General features: G+C 40.2%; 1 protein-coding gene across 9 annotated transcripts in view; it reads left to right on the top strand.

The window, feature by feature from the left end:
* PLEKHA5 (pleckstrin homology domain containing A5) overlaps positions 1-21,886 on the top strand; it is a 237,308-nt gene that overhangs the window by 41,342 nt on the left and 174,080 nt on the right. The window contains exon 4 of one of the 9 annotated variants that reach the window (XM_057556478.1): positions 19,905-20,182. The exons of the other annotated variants lie outside the window; for them this stretch is intronic. Coding sequence (XP_057412461.1) covers positions 19,905-19,944 — 40 coding nt within the window. The 3' untranslated portion in view covers positions 19,945-20,182. Of the gene's footprint in view, positions 1-19,904; positions 20,183-21,886 lie in introns of those variants that run through there. 9 annotated transcript variants of the gene reach the window in all.

Genomic DNA, 21,886 nt, shown 5'->3' with positions numbered 1-21,886 from the left:
AGATCAGTGATGATAAAGGATAATTTCTTTCTTGCCTAACTTAATGGATTTTCTGAATTCCATCCCCAGATCTCTGTATTCCCTCGATTCCTTGGGGTACTATTTGTATGTAGGGAAAAAAGCAAATTGGAGTCTATCTTCACCTTGTAGCCCCTTCCCAATGAAATAAATTATACCTGTAAATATAAAATGCAGGGAACGATTGTCATATGTAATAAATTATTAAGGAATTTGTAATCTTCCATCAGAAGCTGTTTTGCATATCAACAAACATCTACTGAGTGCCCGCGAAGCCAGGCACCAATCTAGGTACTTTTAGATACTTTATCTGATTTTGTATATTTTCTCTTATTTATGGGTAGCATTTAACATGTGCCTTTTTATAAAAAGACATGTGAGGGGTTTCCCTGGTGGTGCAGTGGTTGAGAATCCGCCTGCCAATGCAGGGGACACGGATTCGAGCCCTGGTCTGGGGAGATCCCACATGCTGCGGAGCAACTAAGCCTGTGTGCAACAGCTACTGAGCCTGCGCTCTACAGACCATGAGCCACAACTACCGAGCCCGCGAGCCACTACTGAAGCCCATGCACCTAGAGCCCGTGCTCTGCAACAAGAGAAGCCACTGCAATGAGAAGCCCACACACTGCAACGAAGAGTAGCCCCTGCTCACTGCAACTAGAGAAAGCCCGCGCGCAGCAACAAAGACCCAATGCAGCCAAAAATAAATAAATGCAATAAATAAATTTATAAAAAAACAAAAAAAAAAAGTGAGAATCCCTCTTGCGAGAGCACCAGAATCACAACTAACTGCTGAACAATCATTGACAGGAAGAGACTGGCACTCACCAAAGAAGATACCCTACATCCAAAGACAAAGGAGAAGCTGCAGTGAGACGGTAGGAGGGGCGCAATCACAATAAAATCAAATCCCATAACCGCTGGGTGGGTGACTCACAAACTGGAGAACACTTATGCCACAGAAGTCCACCCACTGGCGTGAAGGTTCTGAGCCCCACATCAGGCTTCCCAACCTGGGGGTCTGGCAATGGGAGGAGGAATTCCTAGAGAATAAGACTTTAGAAGGCTAGAGGGATTTGATTGCAGGACTTCGACAGGACTGGGGGAAACACAGACTCCACTCTTGGAGGACACACACAAAGTAGTGTGTGCATCAGGACCCATGAGCAGTGACCCCATAGGAGACTGAGCCAGACCTACCTGCTACTGTTGGAGGGTCTCCTGCAGAGGCAGGGGTGGCTGTGGGGACAAGGACACTGGCAGCAGAAGTTCTGGGAAGTACTCTTTGGCGGGAGCCCTCCCGGAGTCTGTCATTAGCCCCGCCAAAGAGCCCAGGTAGGCTCCAATGTTGGGTTGCCTCAGGCCGAACAACCAACAAGGAGGGAACCCAGCCCCATATATCAGCAGACAAGCGGATTAAAGTTTTACTGAGCTCTGTCCACCAGAGCAACAGCCAGCTTTACCCACCACCAGTCCCTCCCATCAGGAAGCTTGCACAAACCTCCTAGATAGCTTCATCCACCAGAGGGCAGACAGCAGAAGCAAGAAGAACTACAGTTCTACAGCCTGTGGAACGAAAACCACATTCACAGAAAGACAGACAAAATGAAAAGGCAGAGGACCATGTACCAGATGAAGGAACAAGGTAAAAGCCCAGAAAAACAACTAAATGAAGTGGAGATAGGCAACCTTCCAAAAAGAGAATTCAGAATAATGATAGTGAAGATGATCCAGGACCTCGGAAAAAGAATGGAGGCAAAGATCGAGAAGATGCTGGCAAGTATGTCATTCAGATTCGACAGAGAAATCAAAAGCTTTACAGACAAGCAAAAGCTAAGAAAATTCAGCACCACCAAGCCAGCTCTACAACAAATGCTAAAGGAACTTCTCTAAGTGGGAAACACAAGAGAAGAAAAGGACCTACAAAAACAAACCCGTAATAATTAAGAAAATGGCAATAGGAACATACATATCGATAATTACTTAAACGTGAATGGATTAAATGCTCCAACCAAAAGACACAGGCTCACTGAATGGACACAAAAACAAGACCCATATATATGCTGTCTACAAGAAACCCACTTCAGACCTAGGGACAAATACAAACAAAGTGAGGGGATGGAAAAAAGATATTCCATGCAAATGGAAATCAAAAGAATGCTGGAGTAGCAATACTCATATCAGATAAAATGACTTTAAAATAAAGAATGTTACAAGAGACAAGGATAGACACTAAATATTGATCAAGGGGTCAGTCCAAGAAGAAGATATAACAATTGTAAATATTTATGCACCTAACATAAGAGCACCTCAATACATAAGGCAACTGCTAACAGCTATAAAAGAGGAAATCGACAGTAACACAATAATATTGGGGGACTTTAAGACCCCACTTTCACCAATGGACAGATCATCCAGATAGAAAATTAATAGGGAAACACAAGCTTTAAATGACACAATAGACCAGATAGATTTAATTGATATTTTTGCAACATTCTATCTAACAACAGCAGATTACACTTTCTTCTCAAGTGCACATGGAACATTCTCCAGGGTAGATCACATCTTGGGTCACAAATCAAGCCTCGGTAAATTTAAGAAAATTGAAATCATATCAAGCATCTTTTCCGATCACAACACTATGAGATTAGAAATCAATTACAGGGAAAAAAAACAAACACATGAAGGCTAGAGAATACGTTCCAAAAAACCAAAAGATCACTGAAGATTTCAGAGGAAATCAAGAAATACCTAGAGAGAAATGACAATGAAAACATGATGATCCAAAACCTACAGGATGCAGCAAAAACAGTTCTAAGAGGGAAGTTTATAGCAATACAGTCGTACCTCGAGAAACAAGAAAAATCTCAAATAAGCAATCTAACCTTGGACCTAAGGAACTAGAGAAAGAAGAACAAACAAAACCCTAAGTTAGCAGAAGGAAAGAAATCATAAAGATCAGAACAGAAATAAATGAAATAGAAACAAAGAAAACAGTAGCAAAGATCAATAAAACTAAAAGCTGGTTCTTTGAGAAGATAAACAAAATTGATAAACCATTATCCAGACTCATCAAGAAAAAGAGGAAGAGGACTCAAATCAATAAAATTAGAAATGAAAAAGGAGAGATTACAACAGACACCGCAGAAATACAAAGCATCCTAATAGACTACTACAAGCAACTCTATGCCAATAAAATGGACAACCTGGAAGAAATGGACAAATTCTTAGAAATGTATAACCTTCCAAGACTGAGCCAGGAAGAAACAGAAATTATGAACAGACTAATCACAAGTAATGAAATTGAAGCTGTGATTAAAAATCTTCCACCACACAAAACTCCAGGACCAGATGGCTTCACAGGTGAATTATATCAAACATTTAGAGACGAGCTAACACCCATCCTTCTCAAACTCTTCCAAAATTTGTGAAAGAAGGAACACTCCCAAACTCATTCTATGAGGTCACCATCACCCTGATACCAAAACCAGACAAAGATACTACAAAAAAAGAAAATTACAGACCAATATCACTGACGAATATAGATGCAAAAATCCTCAACAAAATACTAGCAAGCAGAATCCAACAACACATTAAAAGGATCATACACCATGATCAAGTGGGATTTATCCCAGGGATGCAAGGATTCTTCAATATACGCAAATCAATCAATGTGATACACCACATTAACAAATTGAAGAATAAAAACCATATGATCATCTCAATAGATGCAGAAAAAGCTTTTGACAAAATTCAACACCCATGTATGATAAAAACTCTCCAGAAAGTGGGCATAGAGGGAACCCACCTCAACATAATAAAGGCCATATACAACAAACCCACAGCAAACATCATCCTCAGTGGTGAAAACTGAAAGCATTTCCTCCAACATCAGGAATGAGAAAAGGATGTCCCCTCTCACCACTATTATTCAACATAGTTTTGGAAGTCCTAGCCACGGCAATCAGAGAAGAAAAAGAAATAAAAGGAATACAAATTGGAAAAGAAGAAGTAAAACTGTCACTGTTTGCAGATGACATGATACTATACATAGAGAATCCTAAAAATGCCACCAGAAAACTACTAGAGCTAATCAATGAATTTGGTAAAGTTGCAGGATACAAAATTAATGCACAGAAATCTCTTGCATTCCTATACACTAATGATGAAAAATCTGAAAGAGAAATTATAGAAACACTCCCATTTACCACAGCAGCAAAAAGAATGAAATACCTAAGAATAAACCTACCTAGGGAGACAAAAGACCTGTATGCAGAAAACTATAAGACACTGATGAAAGAAATTAAAGATGATACCAACAGATGGAGAGATATACCATGTTCTTGGATTGGAAGACTCAATATTGTGAAAATGACTATACTACCCAAAGCAATCTACAGATTCAGTGCAATCCCTATCAAATTACCAATAGCATTTTTTAGGGAGAACAAATCATCTAGAACAAATCGTCTTAAAATTTGTATGGAGACACAACAGATCCCAAATAGCCAAAGCAGTCTTGAAGGAAAAAAACGTAGCTGGAGGAATCAGACTCCCTGACTTCAGACTATACCACAAAGCGACAGTAATCAAGACAATATGGTACTGGCACAAAAACAGAAACATAGATCAATGGAACAAGACAGAAAGCCCAGAGATAAACCCGCACACCTATGGTCAACTAATCTATGGCAAAGGAGGCAAGGGTATACAATGGAGAAAAGACAGTCTCTTCAATAAGTGGTGCTGGGAAAACTGGACAGCTCCATGTAAAAGAATGAAATTAGAACACTCCCTAACACCATACACAAAAATAAACTCTAAATGGATTAGAGACCTAAATGTAAGACTGGACACTATAAAACTCTTAGAGGAAAACATAGGAAGAACACTCTCTGACATAATTCACAGCAATATCTTTTTTGATCCACCTCCTAGAGTAATGGAAATAAAAACAAAAATAAACAAATGGGACCTAATGAAACTTCAAAGCATTTGCACAGCAAAGGAAAGTATAAACCAAAGGAAAAGACAGCCCTCAGAATGGGAGAAAATATTTGCAAATGAATCAATGGACAAAGGATTAATCTCTAAAATATATAAACAGCTCATGCAGCTCAATATTAAAAAAGCAAACAACCCAATCAAAGAATGGGCAGAAGACCTAAATAGACATCTCTCCAGAGAAGACATACAGATGGCCAAGAGGCATATGAAAAGCTGCTCAGCATCACTGATTATTAGAGAAATGCAAATCAAAACTACAATGAGGTATCATCTCACACCAGTTAGAATGGGCATCATCAGAAAATCTACAAACAACAAATGCTGGAGAGGGTGTGGAGAAAAGGGAACCCTCTTGCACTGTTGGTGGGAATGTAAATTGATACAGCCACTATGGAGAACAGTATGGAGGTTCCTTAAAAAACGAAAAATAGAATTACCATATGACCCAGCATTCCCACTACTGGGCATATACCCAGAGAAAACCATAATTCAAAAAGACACATGCACCCCACTGTTCATTGCAGCACTATTTACAATAGCCAGATCATGGAAGCAACCTAAATGCCTATCGACAGATGAACGGATAAAGAAGATTTGGTACATATATACAATGGAATATTACTCAGACATAAAAAGGAACGAAATTGGGTCATTTGTAGAGACGTGGATGGACCTAGAGACTGTTATACAGAATGAAGTAAGTCAGAAAAAGAAAAACAAATATTGTATATTAACGCATATATGTGGAATCTAGAAAAATGGTACAGATGATCCAGTTTGCAAGGCAGAAGTAGGGACACAGATGTAGAGAACAAACATATGGACACTGAGGGGGAAAAGTGGCGGGGCTGTTGGTGGGATGAACTGGGAGATTGGGATTGACATGCATACACTAATATGTATAAAATGGATGACTAATAAGAACCTGCTGTATAAAGAATAATGAAATAAAATAAAGGCAAAAACAAAGTCACAAGACCTTTCCCTAAACAAGGGAAACAAACAAAGAAAAGACGTGAAATGATTGACAAAGCACAATGCAAAATACGATACAAATGAAATCAGAGGTAAGTTAGCTTGACCAACGTCATAGCTAGTTAACCAGGCGCAAGAGTTTGAACCCACCTATGTTTGTTTTTCCGCCATCCTGTCTGAGGTGGAGGTGTTTATGCCCCCAAATGTTACGTCTGCTGTCTGTTGCTGGTGAGTTCCAGTGTCCTCTGGAAAACTGTGGCTGACTTCTTGTTCATGTTTTCCATTCTAAGTTTTTCAGTGTGGGCTACTCACCCAGATCTTCTTATCCGCTCTTTGGGAAAAATAACTCTGCCATTTGGGGCTGTTATAAATTTCTAATTTCTGAGTCTCACTTGGGTCCTCAGTAATACTCAGTGACCCTTTAAATGGTTTCGAATACCTCTTCAGAGGTTATCCAACAACCCCTGTCCCTTCTCTCTCTAGAGAAGAGTAAGGCTGCCTGATAAGAATTTTTTTTTCTTCCACCACCCAGACCAAGATACAGTTTTATCCCATCTTTGCCTCCATTCTGTCTGTTTTAAAGGAGTGACCTTTATTCTTTTCTTCCAAGAGAAACTCTTCTTCCCCTTCTGCTGTTGATTCCGTTGCAACCCCGAAGTCTCGGATGTTGCTCCTATCAGCGGTCCCCAACCTTTTTGGCACCAGGGACTGGTTTCGTGGAAGACAATATTTCTACGCACCAGTCTCAGAGCGGGGATGGTTCAGGAGGTAATGCAAGCCATGGGGAGCCCCAGATGAAGCTTTGCTTGCTCGCTGCTCACCTCCTGCTGTGCGGCCTGGTTCCTAACAGGCCGCGGGCTGGTACTGGTCCGCGACCCGGGTGTTGGGACCCCTGGCTTATATGGTCACCCTTTTTACCTTCTGTTTCATTTCTTCAGATCAGAAAACTGGCTCAAGCCTCCCCCTTTCTGAAGGGCATCCCTTAACTTCCTCACATTCTCGGTATTTCTTTCCCACTTTGCTCCAAATTATTTTTTAATAGCCAGATTCATTGGTTCCTTTTCAGTGTGGCTACTATGTTATCCTTCTTCTTTGACACCGTTTCCCACTCTTTAAAATCTCCTTGTTTGCCTGGCTCAGAACCCTCCCCATTGGAATCCCAACACCTCCCCCCCCCCCCAGTTTTTCCTCAACTTTTCTCCTCGAAAACAGCCAATTAAAGAACCTCCTGCCAGAAGGTAAAAACAAAAACGAAAACAACCTTGCTCTTTCCTCCATGAAGACTCTGGTTTAGGGGACACACGCATCCACTCAGAATGTGCAAAATACCTTAAAGGTTATGGTTTTGGAGCTCCTGAAAAATTTTCTCCTGATAGGGTGAAGATGGTGTTCCCACAGATGGACAGATTACCGTTCTTCTAGGAAGTATCATGTGAAGTTTGGTTTTCTTATTTAGTATTCTGTAAGTGGCTTTTTAAGGAGTATGAGCTCTTATCACACCATTAAGTCAAGCTTACATGCATGCACCCTTATACCTGGTTCATCCCTGATGCTTGGCACACGTTTGTTGTTTTATTTAGAAACGTGGGATGTGAGTACCTCACTTCTTTGTTGTTTAACCCTTGTCTCCTTTCCATCATATAGTAAAGCTTCGATCAAAAGAATCTTATTTCTGAATAGGAACCTTTTATGTTAGCATCTTAGACATAATTTTTACAGATTTTGGGAGAGTGTTTAGTTCGCCCACATCCTTAATCAGTTTTACATAGGCAGTGATGGAATCTTTGACATTCAGGGATAAGGTCTGAAGTATAGAGTATAGAAAAGAGCTCAAACTAGAAACCTGTAATACCTGTTCAGCTTGTGCGGTGACCAAGACAGGGCAGGTTCTCTGCAGCGTCTGCTCTGGGGAACTTCCTACGCTTAGTGATTTATAATGTCTTGTATTCTCTCGAACTTCTGTATGTTTCGGTCAGACTATTTAAACACACAGACCACATTAGCGGGTGTGGCGACATCCTAGTTATACTGTGAGCAGTTTTAAAGAGGGTTCCCAAAAGGGAAAGTAATTAGTATTGTCCCAGGTACCATTATTTACCTGCCCTTTCAATTTGTAAAATATATAGAAGTGTGGAAGATTTAGTAACTTCTCACTTCAGTAGCAAAGATGTATTGAAGGCTGACTCTGGAGGCACCATGATTGGATCCTTAGGGAGTACAACATTGGGTAAAAGATCCCATTCCTAAGGGGATATGCATGTGTAGACAAGTTTACAGACTAGGAAATTGGATTTCACTAAGAGACTCTTTATTTCATCTTGAACAAGTAGTGAACAGGGTGTTGTGATGTAAATCCGAATGTAGCTGCCCCGTTGTCCACTGCAATACCAGAGGTAGCTGTGTGCCTGGATGCCAGGGCCCGCTGGCTTTTGTGTTGCTCCTCCCACCCCTCCCTTACTTCCTGTACAAAAGGAGTGGAATACTGGCAATTGCATTTAGTGTTCCCATTATACTTATTGTCACATTTTACTTTCATGAGTGACTCATTTGAACTTAAAAATATGATTTAGAAATTAGGCATTTTAACTCCAGCTCTTTGCTTTGTATTGACACCAGCTATATTAATATTTATCCTGGACCAAAGGACCCCTCTTATTCAGCTTTTAGGAGGAAACCAGTCGGGGCCCCTGCTTATCCTGCTGCCTTGCAAGGCAGAGGCTTCTGCGTCATCTTCAAGCAAGGGGTCAGCACTAGCCTTTCTTGGGGAGAAGAGGGCCCAGAGAGTTCCAGGGCATCTGGGAATTCAAAATCATTAGTGTATGGACACAGACGTCCACGTCCCAAGCCTCAGCATCTCACGCCTGAAAAAAAAAAAAGAATTCCCTTTCACTCTTTTCAGAAATAAATAATATTCTGAAATTATGGTGCCCAGCATTTTCAGCTGACTGTTGTGATACTTGTTAGTACAGCAGTTTTTCAGTTGGTCAGTTTGATTTTAGAAGAAATTATGAGAAACTACTATGTTTATTACCAAGTGCTCTGTAATACCCATTTACTATTTAAAAACCTAGTTTTTATTAAGATCTGATTTTTTTTTTTTAGGTCTACCTACGTTTAAGCTACGTATTTAAAGACCATCGTACCTAGTAGATGACAAAACTATTTTTAGAAGCAAGATATTTTGTGATTAAGAAGATAGACTTTGGAATCAGAAAAACCCAGATTTGAATTCCAGCTTTAACATTATTAGCTGTGTTTTAACCTTACTAGCTGTGTCCTTGGGCAAGTCATTTAACCTCTCTGCATCTCAGTTTCCTCATCTATGAAATGGGGTTAATAACATCTAATGTATAGGATTGTTGTAAGGGCCAAGTGACGTAAAGTATGAATAGTACGAAGTAAGTACTCAGTAAGTGATGGCTATTTTTTTGTGGCCATTCCTTTATGTAAGTTGAATAAAAGTAAAAGATGGGCACTTTTCTTTTTGTAGAATTTGTTGCATGAGTAGAAGGTATTTATGGCATGAGTAGAAGGTATGAGCAATTAGATCTCTTAAAATATATACTTAAACTCTTTCATGTGTTTTATGACATGGAATTTTAGAAATCGACTTAACTAAAGGAAGCAAAGAATGTAAAGAGTGTGTTTTCAACAGATACTTACATAAAGCATGCCGTGTTCCAGGTCTTTGTACTTTTATAAATATTAATATGCTTAATCCTTGTAACTAGGAAGTAGATACTATTATTTTTGACATGTTACAGAAGGAAACTGAGGCAAAAGGAGGTGAGTGACTGCCCAAGGTCACACAGGTGGTATCTGGTCCCAAAGTACTTACTCTTAATGTGACACTATACAGCCTCTCCTAGTGCACTTTTTTTTTTTCTATAAATTGTGTGTGGGCTTTAAAAAAAAATAGTAACAATTCTTTTCTAATGCTAAAACATAAAAGAAGTCCCAGATTAGGACAGGGTTGAAGAAAATTTAATCTAAATTTAATACTTGATTTAATATTATCTAGCTTATTCCAGGTAATATTGACCTCATTGAAACGTACTGCAGTCCTGCAAATACATCATGGTACTAAATGTCTTGTTCCTGATGTTTTATACCTAAGTGGCCAAAGACAACAGTGTTACCTAATTATGTCTGCTTTTGCCTCTGTTTTTCATTTGAGTGTCTGGCTGTCTTCTCCTGGGTGGGATCTTTGTGTCTGTACTCAACTTTCGCACGTTGTTGATTATCACCCCTAAATGGTCTGCCACATCCCAAATTTGTCCTTTTGTACCTCAGCTGACTAGTGGCTGTGAGCCAGGAACTTGCGTCCCTGGCACCTACTCAAAGACTGTCAGCTGTCCAGGAGAAGTTCCAGATCATGCAGTTTACCAGTTAAGTGTCAGGTTTCTGTGTTGGTAGCTATTATATGTAATGATAAACAACTTTTTAAAAAGCCCTGTGTATTTCACCTTTTCTCTCTTTCTTCCTTTTGAAAGTAGTAGTGATCATGGCAACGCCAATTTAGTTTTTCCTAATTATGTAGACAATTTGACCTGTCATTTGTCACTCTTTGTGACCCTTGTGTCTGTTACTGTGCAGTCTACCTTATATTTTGTTTAAATTGAGTTAACAAATTTATCAAATAAGCCAGCTTTAAAACTTCTATACATAGGGACTTCCCTGGTGGTCCAGTGGGTAAGACTTCACGCTCCCAGTGCAAGGGGTGCGGGTTCAATCCCTGGTCGGGGAACTAGATTCCGCATGCATGCCGCGACTAAGAGTTTGCATGCCGCAACTAAAAACAAACAAAAAACTTCTATACATTCTCTTTCCACTACGAAAAAATAAAAAGTGAAGGAAGTTGTTGCATATATTCATCCAGACAGATAATCCCTACTCTCCGTTTTCATAAACAGGATGAGAACTGTTCACACACCCAGGCCCCACCTTACCTTACCCCATACGTACCCAGTTGTTGTATCTGTTCAGGATGGTTTCCCTTTTTGCAGTCCAGGCTTTGCCCATAGACCAGTGATGAAAGCAGTCTCTCCAGGGTAACCTTGGAGCCGTAATCTGATCTCAGATTCTTCTGGGAACCAAGGAGAGCTAAAATGTGTCGTTCAAAAGGGGTGAACTGAATGTAGTTTCCTTACGCAGAAGACAGATGAAAGTGGCAGTAGATGCAGTCGCTTATTTGATTTAGGAAACCGCGGAAGTCTTGATTTTGGTGTTGGCCTCACGCTTAAGTGAGACTCTGCAGGTCTTCTGAGGCCTCTTTTTTTTTCCACTTTGGAAACATGGCTGTGGGCTGATTCGCTCTTGCAGAGATAATGTTTTTATAGTCCTTAGCTATGCTGACAGCTTCAGGTTTTGAAATCCTGTCATTTCCCTGTAGGTTTGACCCGAGATACTTTCATGCCACGGTCTTTCATTTCTTCCATTTTCTTTATTCATTTGATTGACCAGAAGATGTGAATTCAGCCTCTCCTTTGCCCTAGGTTGTGTGTTCTTCACCAGGGTTACTGTGGTGAGCACAGATGTCCTCATGGAGCCTTTGTTTTGGTGGGGGGAGGCAGTCAGTAAACCAGCTGTCACACAAATCAAGGTCAAATTGCAAGTGTGATAAGCTTAGTGAAGGAGGGGCTCACAGTGTCATAAGACCTAGTCTGCAGGCAGTTGAATCGAGATCCACAGGATAAACGGGAATTATCCAGGCAAAGACAGAAAGGCGGCTCATTGTAGGCACAGGGAAACGTTTGCCCCAAAGCCCTCTGGAGGGAGGAAGTGTGGTGGGTTTTTGTAGATGGAGAAGTCTGGGGCAAGCTGAGGCAGGGGAAGTAGGCACGGAATCATTACCAAGCAGGATCATGAAGGCCATGTTAAGGATTTTTGTCCTTAATGTGGACAAAACATGTCCTTAACATGAGGATGTTTGTCCTCAGAGCAGAAGAGTGCCAGCATCACATCTCTGTTTTGAAAACCTCATCCAGTGAGACGAGGTTAGAGAGGCCAGAATAGATGTAGAAAAATGAGTTGGGAGGCTATTGCAAACACCATTGTAACGAATTTTCAGATACAAAATGGTGCCCATATTTCACTATCTTTGTGCTTTGTGTTGGAATTTCCCTGGTGGAAGCTTGTCTTTCCACCTGACTTGCAAAGTACTTTGAATCTACTTGGAAGTAGGTAAAGGGGAAGGTTACTTGAGACCCCTAACTATCTGGCCACGGGATCGCAGATGATTAACTGTCAGTCTTAGAGAATAATCTCAGGTGTATTGAGGTCCAGGTGCTATCTTGCCTTCTGATGATTTCATTGGCTTCTTATTTATTTATTTATGTATCTGTCTATTAGATATGTGACTGGTGGTGGTGACGGTGGTCCTAGCAGCAGCAGCAGCAGTAGTGATAGTTGCAAATGTACAGTTATGTCAGACAGCGTCCTGGGTGCTGTGCATATAAACATCCATTTATTTCTCATGCAGTCTCATGTGGTGTTCGACCTTTTTTTTTCTCTACTTATAGATGAGGATGAGGCCCAGAGAGATTTATGAAATTGCAGAGCAGGGTTTGAACTCAGGCAGCGTACTTGTAGGAACCAGGCTCTTAACCTTTCCTGTAAGTGGTGAAAGGTCAGAAGTGGCCAGTTAGTGAGGTTAGAGCCCGAGGTCACACTGCACGGTGTGTCGTGGATGCAGGACTCCAGCCCAGGCACTCTGACGTCAGAGCCCACGTGATATTTCCAAGTGAATTACAAGCATGGGGAGAATAGTTTTCTTTAAGTCAAAGAAGGTCAGGTTGCAAGTGTCTACAACTAGTTCACTTTACAGAGCGGCGGCCGATTTTCTTTTACTGTTTTCTAGACATTATTTTACATCATTGAGAACACGTTTATATATAGCTTTGAAATCACATGTCATTGTAGAGGTGCACTGTAATTAAACTTCCTTTACTTTTAGATAATAAATTATTTTATGTTGAGAATAATTAAAAGCATATGGTACTTACCCACCAGAAGGGAGACAATGAAAAAGAAGTGTTGGCAAGGATGTGGAGCAGCTAGAACTCTCCTGGGCTGCTGGTGGGAGCGTAAATTGGCACCATCACTTTGAAATATTTAGTTTGTTCATATTTACTAAAGCTGAACATATGCGTATCCTGTGACCCAATAATTCCTCTCTTATGTAAGTACCCAACAGAAATATGAGTATATGTTCACTAAAAGACACGTATAATAACAGCAAAAAAAACTGGAAACTACTCAAATGCCCGTCAGTAGTAGGTAAATAAATTGAGGCATAGTCACACAATGAAGCGCTATACAGCAATGAGAATAAAAGAGTTTAAAACTGCATGCAACCATAGGGTTAAATATCATAAAGATACGTTTTTATGCATATCTTTCTAGATCTTTTTAAATAGTTACGTGCACATATAGATTTCCTCAAAAAGTAAAACTGCTGGTATTCTACTCTACTAGTCAGGGTAGACGAAGCTACTGAATGTAGGCCTGAAATGTAATGGCACAGACACAACAGTTTATTTTTCTCCCACACAGCAGCCCAGGGTAGATGCTCCAGATGGGGGTGGGGTGGGGCTGTTTCCACCCCTCGCAGTCTTTCAGGAACTTGGTGTCTCTGCCACCTTCAGCATGTAGCTCCAAGGTTACAGCTCGGCTCCTGTTCTGTTGCAGAGAACGTACTCACAAGGCACAGCAAACTGAGTGTGTCAGGAGGAAGGATGGGGGCGGAAATGTAGTCTACTGTGTGCCCAGGAAGAATGTACTTTAATAGTCCGTAGTCTTTGCCGTGCACATCTTTATTGTTTTCTGATCTGTTTCCCCCCTCCCCCCCTTACTAGTAGTACATTGTGATTATCTTTTCATGTCAATGAATAGAGATAGATCTCACTCTGTTTTTTAATGGCAGTAGATTATTTCATTGAACGAATGGGATGATTATAATTTAACATGCTCGTATTGGCAGTTTTTGTTTGATTGATTGATTGATTGATTTTTAAAATTTTATTTATTTATTTATTTATTTATTTATGGCTGTGTTGGGTCTTCGTTTCTGTGTGAGGGCTTTCTCTAGTTGCGGCAAGTGGGGACCACTCTTCATCGCGGTGCGCGGGCCTCTCACTATCGTGGCCTCTCCCGTTGCGGAGCACAGGCTCCAGACGCGCAGGCTCAGCAATTGTGGCTCACGGGCTTAGTCCCTCCGCGGCATGTGGGATCTTCCCAGATCAGGGCTCGAACCCGTGTCCCCTGCATTGGCAGGCAGATTCTCAACCACTGCGCCACCAGGGAAGCCCATGATTTATTTTTGCTAAGCATTAACAATGCCAAAGCGAATCCTTGGTAAGAAAAGTGTTTTCAAAGAGTAAGTTCTTAGAAGTAGAATTTGATGGGTCAAAAGGTAAGCCCATTTTTAAGGTTCCGATACACATTCCTGTATTGGTCTCCAAATTGATTGTCTTCAGTATCCATTTTTGTTTGATAAATTAGTCGTTTTCTTTTGATTTTTAATACGTTTTTCATTTGTATTTTGAGTGTCGTTTCTTTATTGCCAGAGAAGTTTTTGTTCTGTTGTAGTGAAATCTATCAGTCTTTTCCTTTTTTGATGTCTGTTTTTGGCGTCATGCTTGGATTTATTCTTGGATTATGAACGTAGCTGTATTTCCTTCTATATGTTTGTGTTTTTATTCTTCATATTTACATTTCTAGTCCACCTGGAAATGGTTTTGCATAGAGTCTAATCTATTTTTGCCAAGTAGTTGGTTACTAGTCGCAGTAGAATTAACTTTTTTAAATGTATAGGATTGTATGAACACATATAAAACTATTATGAAGTATTTTAAATTATCCTTCTAATTAATGACTAGGATGGAGTACGGGAGAAAGTTTTCAGTTCTCTGGGCCGTTTGAAGCAGAGAGAGCCACATTGCCTCAAACAGAAGGCAACATCACTAAGCATTAAACACTGTATCGTGTAGAAGGTGAAGTCCCTTTCGTTGGCTCAGAGGGTATGGTATGCTCTTAGATTTAGGAAATCTTCTCCATACTCCGAGCTGGTCCCCAGTTATAGGTTTATCATCTAATTACACGAGGCTCTACTTGGCTGCCATTTCCTGTGCTCTTCATGCCGTCTCACACTGAGTCATGGGGGAGGCGGGTATACCTGCGAGGCTGTGTGCTGCGTGAAGTTAAAATAGATTCTTTTTAGTGGAAACTGGGATCATGATAACTTTAGGGGCTGTGGGGTTCTTTTTTTGTTTTTCAACTTTGTTCTTTTTTTTTTTTAACATCTTTATTGGAGTATAATTACTTTACAATGGTGTGTTAGTTGCTGCTGTATAACAAAGTGAATTAGCTATACGTATACATATATCCCCATATCTCCTCCTTCTTGAGCCTCCCTCCCACCCTCCCTATCCCACCCCTCTAGGTGGTCACAAAGCCCTGAGCTGATCTCCCTGTGCTATGCAGCTGCTTCCCACTAGCTATCTATTTTACGTTTGGTAGTGTATATATGTCCATTACACTCTCTCACTTCCTCCCAGTTTACCCTTCCCCCTCCCTGTGTCCTCAAGTCCATTCTCTATGTCTGCATCTTTATTCCTGTCCTGCCCCTAGGTTCTTCAGAACCTTTTTTTTTTTTTTTTTAGATTCCATATGTATGTGTTAGCATACGATATTTGTTTTTCTCTTTCTGACTTGCTTCACTCTGTATGACAGACTCTAGGTCCATCCCCCTCACTACAAATAACACAATTTCGTTTCTTTTCATGGCTGAGTAATATTCCATTGTATATATGTGCCACATCTTCTTTATCTATTCATCTGTCGATGGACGCTTAGGTTGCTTCCATGAGGGACTGTGTTTTGTTTTGTTTTTTTTAATTAATTAATTTATTTTTATTTATTTTTGGCTGCGTTGGGTCCTCGTTTCTGTGTGAGGGCTTTCTCCAGTTGCGGCGAGCGGGGGCCACTCTTCATCGCGGTGCGCGGGCCTCTCATTATCGCGGCCTCTCTTGTTGCGGAGCACACGCTCCAGACGCACAGGCTCAGCAGTTGTGGCTCACGGGCCTAGTTGCTCCGCGGCATGTGGGATCCCCCCAGACCAGGGCTCGAACCCGTGTCCCCTGCATTGGCACGCAGACTCTCAACCACTGCACCACCAGGGAAGCCCAGGGACTGTGTTTTTAATGAGCACTTTATATTACTTTAATTTCCTTAACCTGTGTGACTATTAAAGTTACTATTAAAAATAACCGAAGTTCTTGAGCCTCTCTAGACATTATATTAACATAATCTTCTCCTTCGGTTTACATAACATGCTTTGAGCAAGTCTGTGTATGTGCAACAACTGTAAGGTCTCTGGAAGAAGAAAGAGGAAACCTTGCTTGCTTGCTGTATTTCGCTTACTCAGCAGTCATGCCCAGGTTCTGTGAGCAACAGAAAGAGAAACAAAATTTGGGTCCTGGACTGATGACTCAGGGATCAGCTGGAACCACCTGTGCAGCCTCCCAGGCTCACAGTTAGTATTTGTTAAGGTTCCTTGTGCTGCCGGGACAGAAACTCAAGTCTAACCTCATCAGAAGAACTTATTTGTTAAAATGGGTCATTGAAAGGATTCTTGGGGAGCTTGCAGTCTTGAATGAATTGTTGCACAGGCAGATTTTGTGCGGGGCAGGAATCAAGGGCCCTAGCAGTAGGAGCTTCTGAAGCCTCTGGAACGCTTTCAGTAAGGTGACTCAGCTCTGACCGTCTCTTCACTCAAGCCTCAAATTCCCAAGAGGGAGAATCAGATTTGCTTGGTGGATGGGAGGACAGAGCCATATGTGGTATCAATAGATTGAATCATAATAATTTGCTGTTATTGGGCTGTTCTTGAACCAAAAAAGCATTTTTTTTATGCTTCAACTTTAACAGTACAGACGTGGCCTTTAGGGCTCTTGTAAGTGTCAGGAGAACTGTGAGGTGGTGAGCCTTCCCAACTGATGTCTATGACATATTCCTTTGATCGTCTCAACTCCACGGATCTCATCTGATTTCCTCATGTTCTTTTCCATTTTGCTATAAACACCGAGAAAAACTCTTAACCCTAGATCAGCTTCCCTATGCAGGGAAGCTAAATACCGCTGGGGAAAATGACAACCCTTGAGATGGCCCTCTTCCACTTGTCATTGGATACTGGAGATCTTCCTAGGCGTCATCCTTCTGTAAGGCATCCTTGGTAGTGTGGGTTCTTTCTGGTTGCTGATAATTCCGTATTTCACTGCAGGCCGTGTTGCCGTTCTAGTCTAAAAGCATAGTACAGTTACTTAATGGAGAGATTACTTCTTCATACTGGTGCATACTAGTTGGAAGCTTCTATATGTTGTCTCCCCCAACGCCCAGCCCCTGAAGGAGATCGTGATTACTTTTGAACCATAGAGTTCAATCCATTAAAGCCATGTGTTTTGAATAGAGACAGCCTTCAGATTGGCTTCAGGATATAAGCTGTTGCAGATAAACAGAAGGAACCAACTCCTGGCTGCCATTTTGCTTCATTTCTTTTGAAGTATTCTCCTTGGCTGACTTAATGGTTTTTGAGATTTACTTTTCACTGAAATCATGTATTTGGATTCCATCAGTGGAAAAAAATTTTTTTCTGCTTTATGTGTAAATAGGCTATCGTAATACACAGTAAACTTCAGAGTTTGTACAGCCACAGTGAGTTATACCTTATTTATGCCATAGATGAAACAAATCGATTATGGCAAGTACATTTGTGGAAACCACAAGACTCTGAAGTGGATGCAGTTTATTGCTGTGATTTACAAACTAATAGCTATCTAGCAAATTTCTTTTGGGTAGGAGAAATAAAAATTTGGTACCAATATCTTTGCCTTTGTTTGAATGTTAAATTTACTTAAAATTCTGTATCTTCCCACGTATTCCTCTTCCCCCGTACACACACCTGCACACGTTCTGATTTTCATAATGCTTTATTACAAATAACATCAATAAGAAAGAGCTCTTCTTTTCCTTATAAGGGAAAGGGTGTAATAGTAGTGGGTAATGCCAAATTTTGAGATTTCTTTTAAAAATGTGTTATATTCAGAAATACAGTTAAAGGTAAGTGAATGATGGTGAAATGGTAAATCAGTGATGGTGAAATAGTAAATCAATATTCTGGAGCCAACTTGATGAAATGGAAAAAGCTGGGCTTTGGAATCAGCCAGACTTGGCTTCGAATCCCAGACCAGATTCTAAGCCATATAACCCCTTTGAGTCTCTTGTTTCTTTTTCTGCAAAGTGAGATTAACTGCTGTCACACAGGATTAAAGTAACATACTTTGAGTTACTTTATAACTGAAGACATGCAAATAATGAGATGCAATAGTTATTATTTCAAAATAACTTATGAAAGATAAAACAAATTGCTTGGTTTATTTTATTCTGATAGTAGTCCTAGAAAGTATGTGTCATCTTTCTCTTCTTTTTTACGCTTAAAGAAAAATTGGGTTATCCATAATGGGTTTAGCAGCTTGGCTGATGTCATACAGCTAGTTTAGACCCAGTGGTTAACTTAGACCAATTTTCAGCTTTATCATTGGACCTAAGTGAAGGTCTATTTAAAGATTATCAAGTTAAAAAAAAAAAAAAAGGGTGGGGGGAAGTGTTTGTAAACTAAAGCCACCACTAATGAATGGCGTTAGTGTTGCTTGCCTAGTTGGTTTCTGCTGATACTACATGGAAGAGAATCAGAGCCCTCTCTTCCTGTCCAGTACTGGGAGGGTCTCAAACACCTTCTGGCCTTTACCCATCCAGTGTACAGTGATTCGTATGACAGTGCTGAGTTGACTGCCTCTGTCTAGCAGGGGTAGACTCGAGTTTCACATTGACTTCTGAGACACTTTGAAAGATTGGCCAGTGGTTTAATACCTACTTTTCTAGGGAAAAAAACAAACAAACTACTACATTAAATTCAAACATTGAATCTAAGATGAACCCAATTTCATAAACATTAAAATGTGAAACAGAATGTATGCCCCTCCAGGACTTGGAGGGCATTATGCTACGTGAAGTCAGAGAAAGTCAAATGCTGTGTGATGGCACTTACATGTGGAATCTAAAAACATAACAAACTAGTGAATAAAACAAAACAGAAGCAGACCCACAGACACAGAGAACAAACCAGTGGTTACCAACCGGGGTGGGGAGAGGGAAGGGGGGAGGGGCAGTATAGGGGTAGTGGGGGAGAAAAGGGTTATTATGGGATTATATGAAATCATTTGTGTGAAACTTTTAAAAAGTGTAAAGCACTATAGAATTTAAAGCATCTTTCATTCAATTTAAAAAAATATATACATCCAGGAAATATATAAATTGAAGAACCCATTAGCGAGTCCTTTTTGTGACCTTGCATGTGTTTATACAATTAGAGTCTCCCAGACCTGTCTTCTGCATCCCACAGGATCACCGGTGGCTCCCGTGAAAGGGCTTAGGTGAAAACCAGGTTAAGATTTAATTGGGTCACAGTCTCTTAGACAGAGCTTGGACTGGGCATCTGTCAGGCCATTACTGATAACCTGCAGTTCTTCTACTTTGTGTACCTTTTTCTCCGCTCTATTTTCTAGAGCAATTTTAGGTTCACAGCGAAATAAAGAGGAAGGAAATTTCCCATATGCCCCCTGCCCCTACACATGCATAGCCTCCCCATTATCAACACTCCTCACCAGAGTCCACTCTTTTTTATAAACTGTTTGTCGTTCATTCTCTTCTCATTCCTCACGCAGCAGTGTGAGATAAGACATGAATGTTAAGCACCATGTGTAGAGAGAAAGCAATATGCAAAAGAAATGAGTATTTTATCAGTATTTACTATGCATTGTTGATTGTGTCTGTTCTGTCTGTTCTAGAGCTGCCCAGCAAGCCCTAGCCCTGCGTGAACCACTCTAGGAAGTAGCCTGCATATAAATCCTGCATTAAAATGTCAAACAAGGTCAGATAGAAACCTTGATCCCAGTGAACTCCATCTCTTGCTAGTTTTCATTTATTGGTAAAACACAAGTGTGTGACCTTTGCTGTATGATCAAAAAAAAAATCTTTTTGTGCTTGGCTTATCTGGAATGTTTCTTTTTCCCCCCCCTTAAATTAAAAAATAAACCCTGTACCAAACCTATACTTGGGTATTGAAGTTTCTGCGAGTATTTTGTTTCTAAACAAAAAAGTTGGAAGTGTAAGAATGAGTGAGGTAAAAACGTTTAATTGTATGAGGGACACTGGTAAGGTAGCAATTCAGAAGAATCTTAATGACGCCATTTTTATCTTGGTCCTTGACTTTAGCCTAATTAAATTGTGGGAAACTCGGGTCGTAAATTGAAGAGTCACACTCTTCAGTTGGAAAGGTTTCTTCTTAACCTCTGGAGTGGAATATGGATCACCCATCTGACTTGTGGTAGGTGGGATGGTGTTTTATTTATAGAGGTTCATTTTCAACCTGGCCTTAAAGACATTCAGTGAATAATTTAATGGCTTTCTTTTGTGTTTTAAGTTTTGATTGATCATATTTACACTCTGTGTTTACAGAGTGGTTTTTTTTTTTCCCTGTAAACAAACTGTAAGGGGAAAAAAAGGGCATCAGTGACTATGATTATCTAAGGTTTTGTTGTTGGGCATTTCAACCCAGTTAATGAAGATCAATAAATTTCTGCACAAAATATGACTGAATTCTCCCTGTAATTATTTTATAGGTAATTTATCATCCTTCAGTTTTGGAGTCCACATGATTTTTTGAAACTTGGCTGTCTTTCCTCGTATACTTCAGTTAAAAGTGAGCAGCCTGGCTGGGAGGGTAGTTGAATTACTTGCGAGGATGACTGTGCCACAACTCATATGCTTCAAAAACCACAGCTGTAAAACTCCTGTTTATAGTTGTCATCTGTTACTGTTGCTAATTTCTGACTGTCTTTGGGGATTTGGCCAATAAGACAATTGCACAAAGTTCATAAAATCTTAAGTGAAAATTTTTCTGCAGTTTAAGATGTAAAATGAGAATCATAGCTACAGTAGAGATAGAGATATTTCTCCTAGTCTCTTTCTTTCCCCTACTCCAGAGAGAAACCCCAGGCAGCCTGGCTTGACTTAATGGGGCGGGGGTGGGGAGGTGCTAGAGAAAAACAGCTTTTTTTTTTATAGCTTGAGAACTGTAATGCCAAGTTATGTCCCCCCAAACGGAGATTATTAAGAAGAAATCAGTTGAGGGGGTAAGCATTTAAATTCTGTCACAGACTTTGATAAAAGGTCTGGGAAACACGGAGACGATCAGCTCCTTTAACTGCACCTGGGAAGATTTTAATATTTCTTTTAATATGAGGATAAAGAAACACTTAATATTGGCTGTGAGTTCCAACAACACCCTGTAAGAATAGCTGCTTGTAAGTATAGATTTACCCTACTTAAGACAGCTGAATTAGCTCTTCTGAAATTTATGTGGATTTATTTATATATTTATTTAATTTAAACCAGAAGAATGTTTTAAAAGAACAAAGGTAGGAGGACTCATACTACTTGTTTTCAAGGCTTACTCTAAAGCCACAGTAATCAAGACAGTGTGACCTCAGGGAAAGTCTATAGAATAATAATATAGCAGTGGGGTAAAATAGTCTAGAAGGAGACCCATAGAAATATGGTCAATTTATTTATTTATTTTTACAAAGGTGCAAAGGTATTGCCGTGGAGAAAGGTTAGTCTTTTTAACAAGCAGTGCTGGGACCACTGGACATTCATATGCAAAAAAAAGAGAGAGAACTTCAACCCCGTATCTTATGCTTTATATAAAAATCCAAATGGATCATAGATCTGATTTTTAAAACCATAAAACTTCTAGAAGAAAACATAG

The sequence above is a fragment of the Balaenoptera acutorostrata genome, chromosome 11 (genome assembly GCF_949987535.1).
Source record: "Balaenoptera acutorostrata chromosome 11, mBalAcu1.1, whole genome shotgun sequence".
NCBI classification, from domain to species: Eukaryota; Metazoa; Chordata; class Mammalia; order Artiodactyla; family Balaenopteridae; genus Balaenoptera; species Balaenoptera acutorostrata.
Note: the sequence above shows the minus strand (reverse complement) of the source record. Positions and strands in the feature narration are given on the sequence as shown.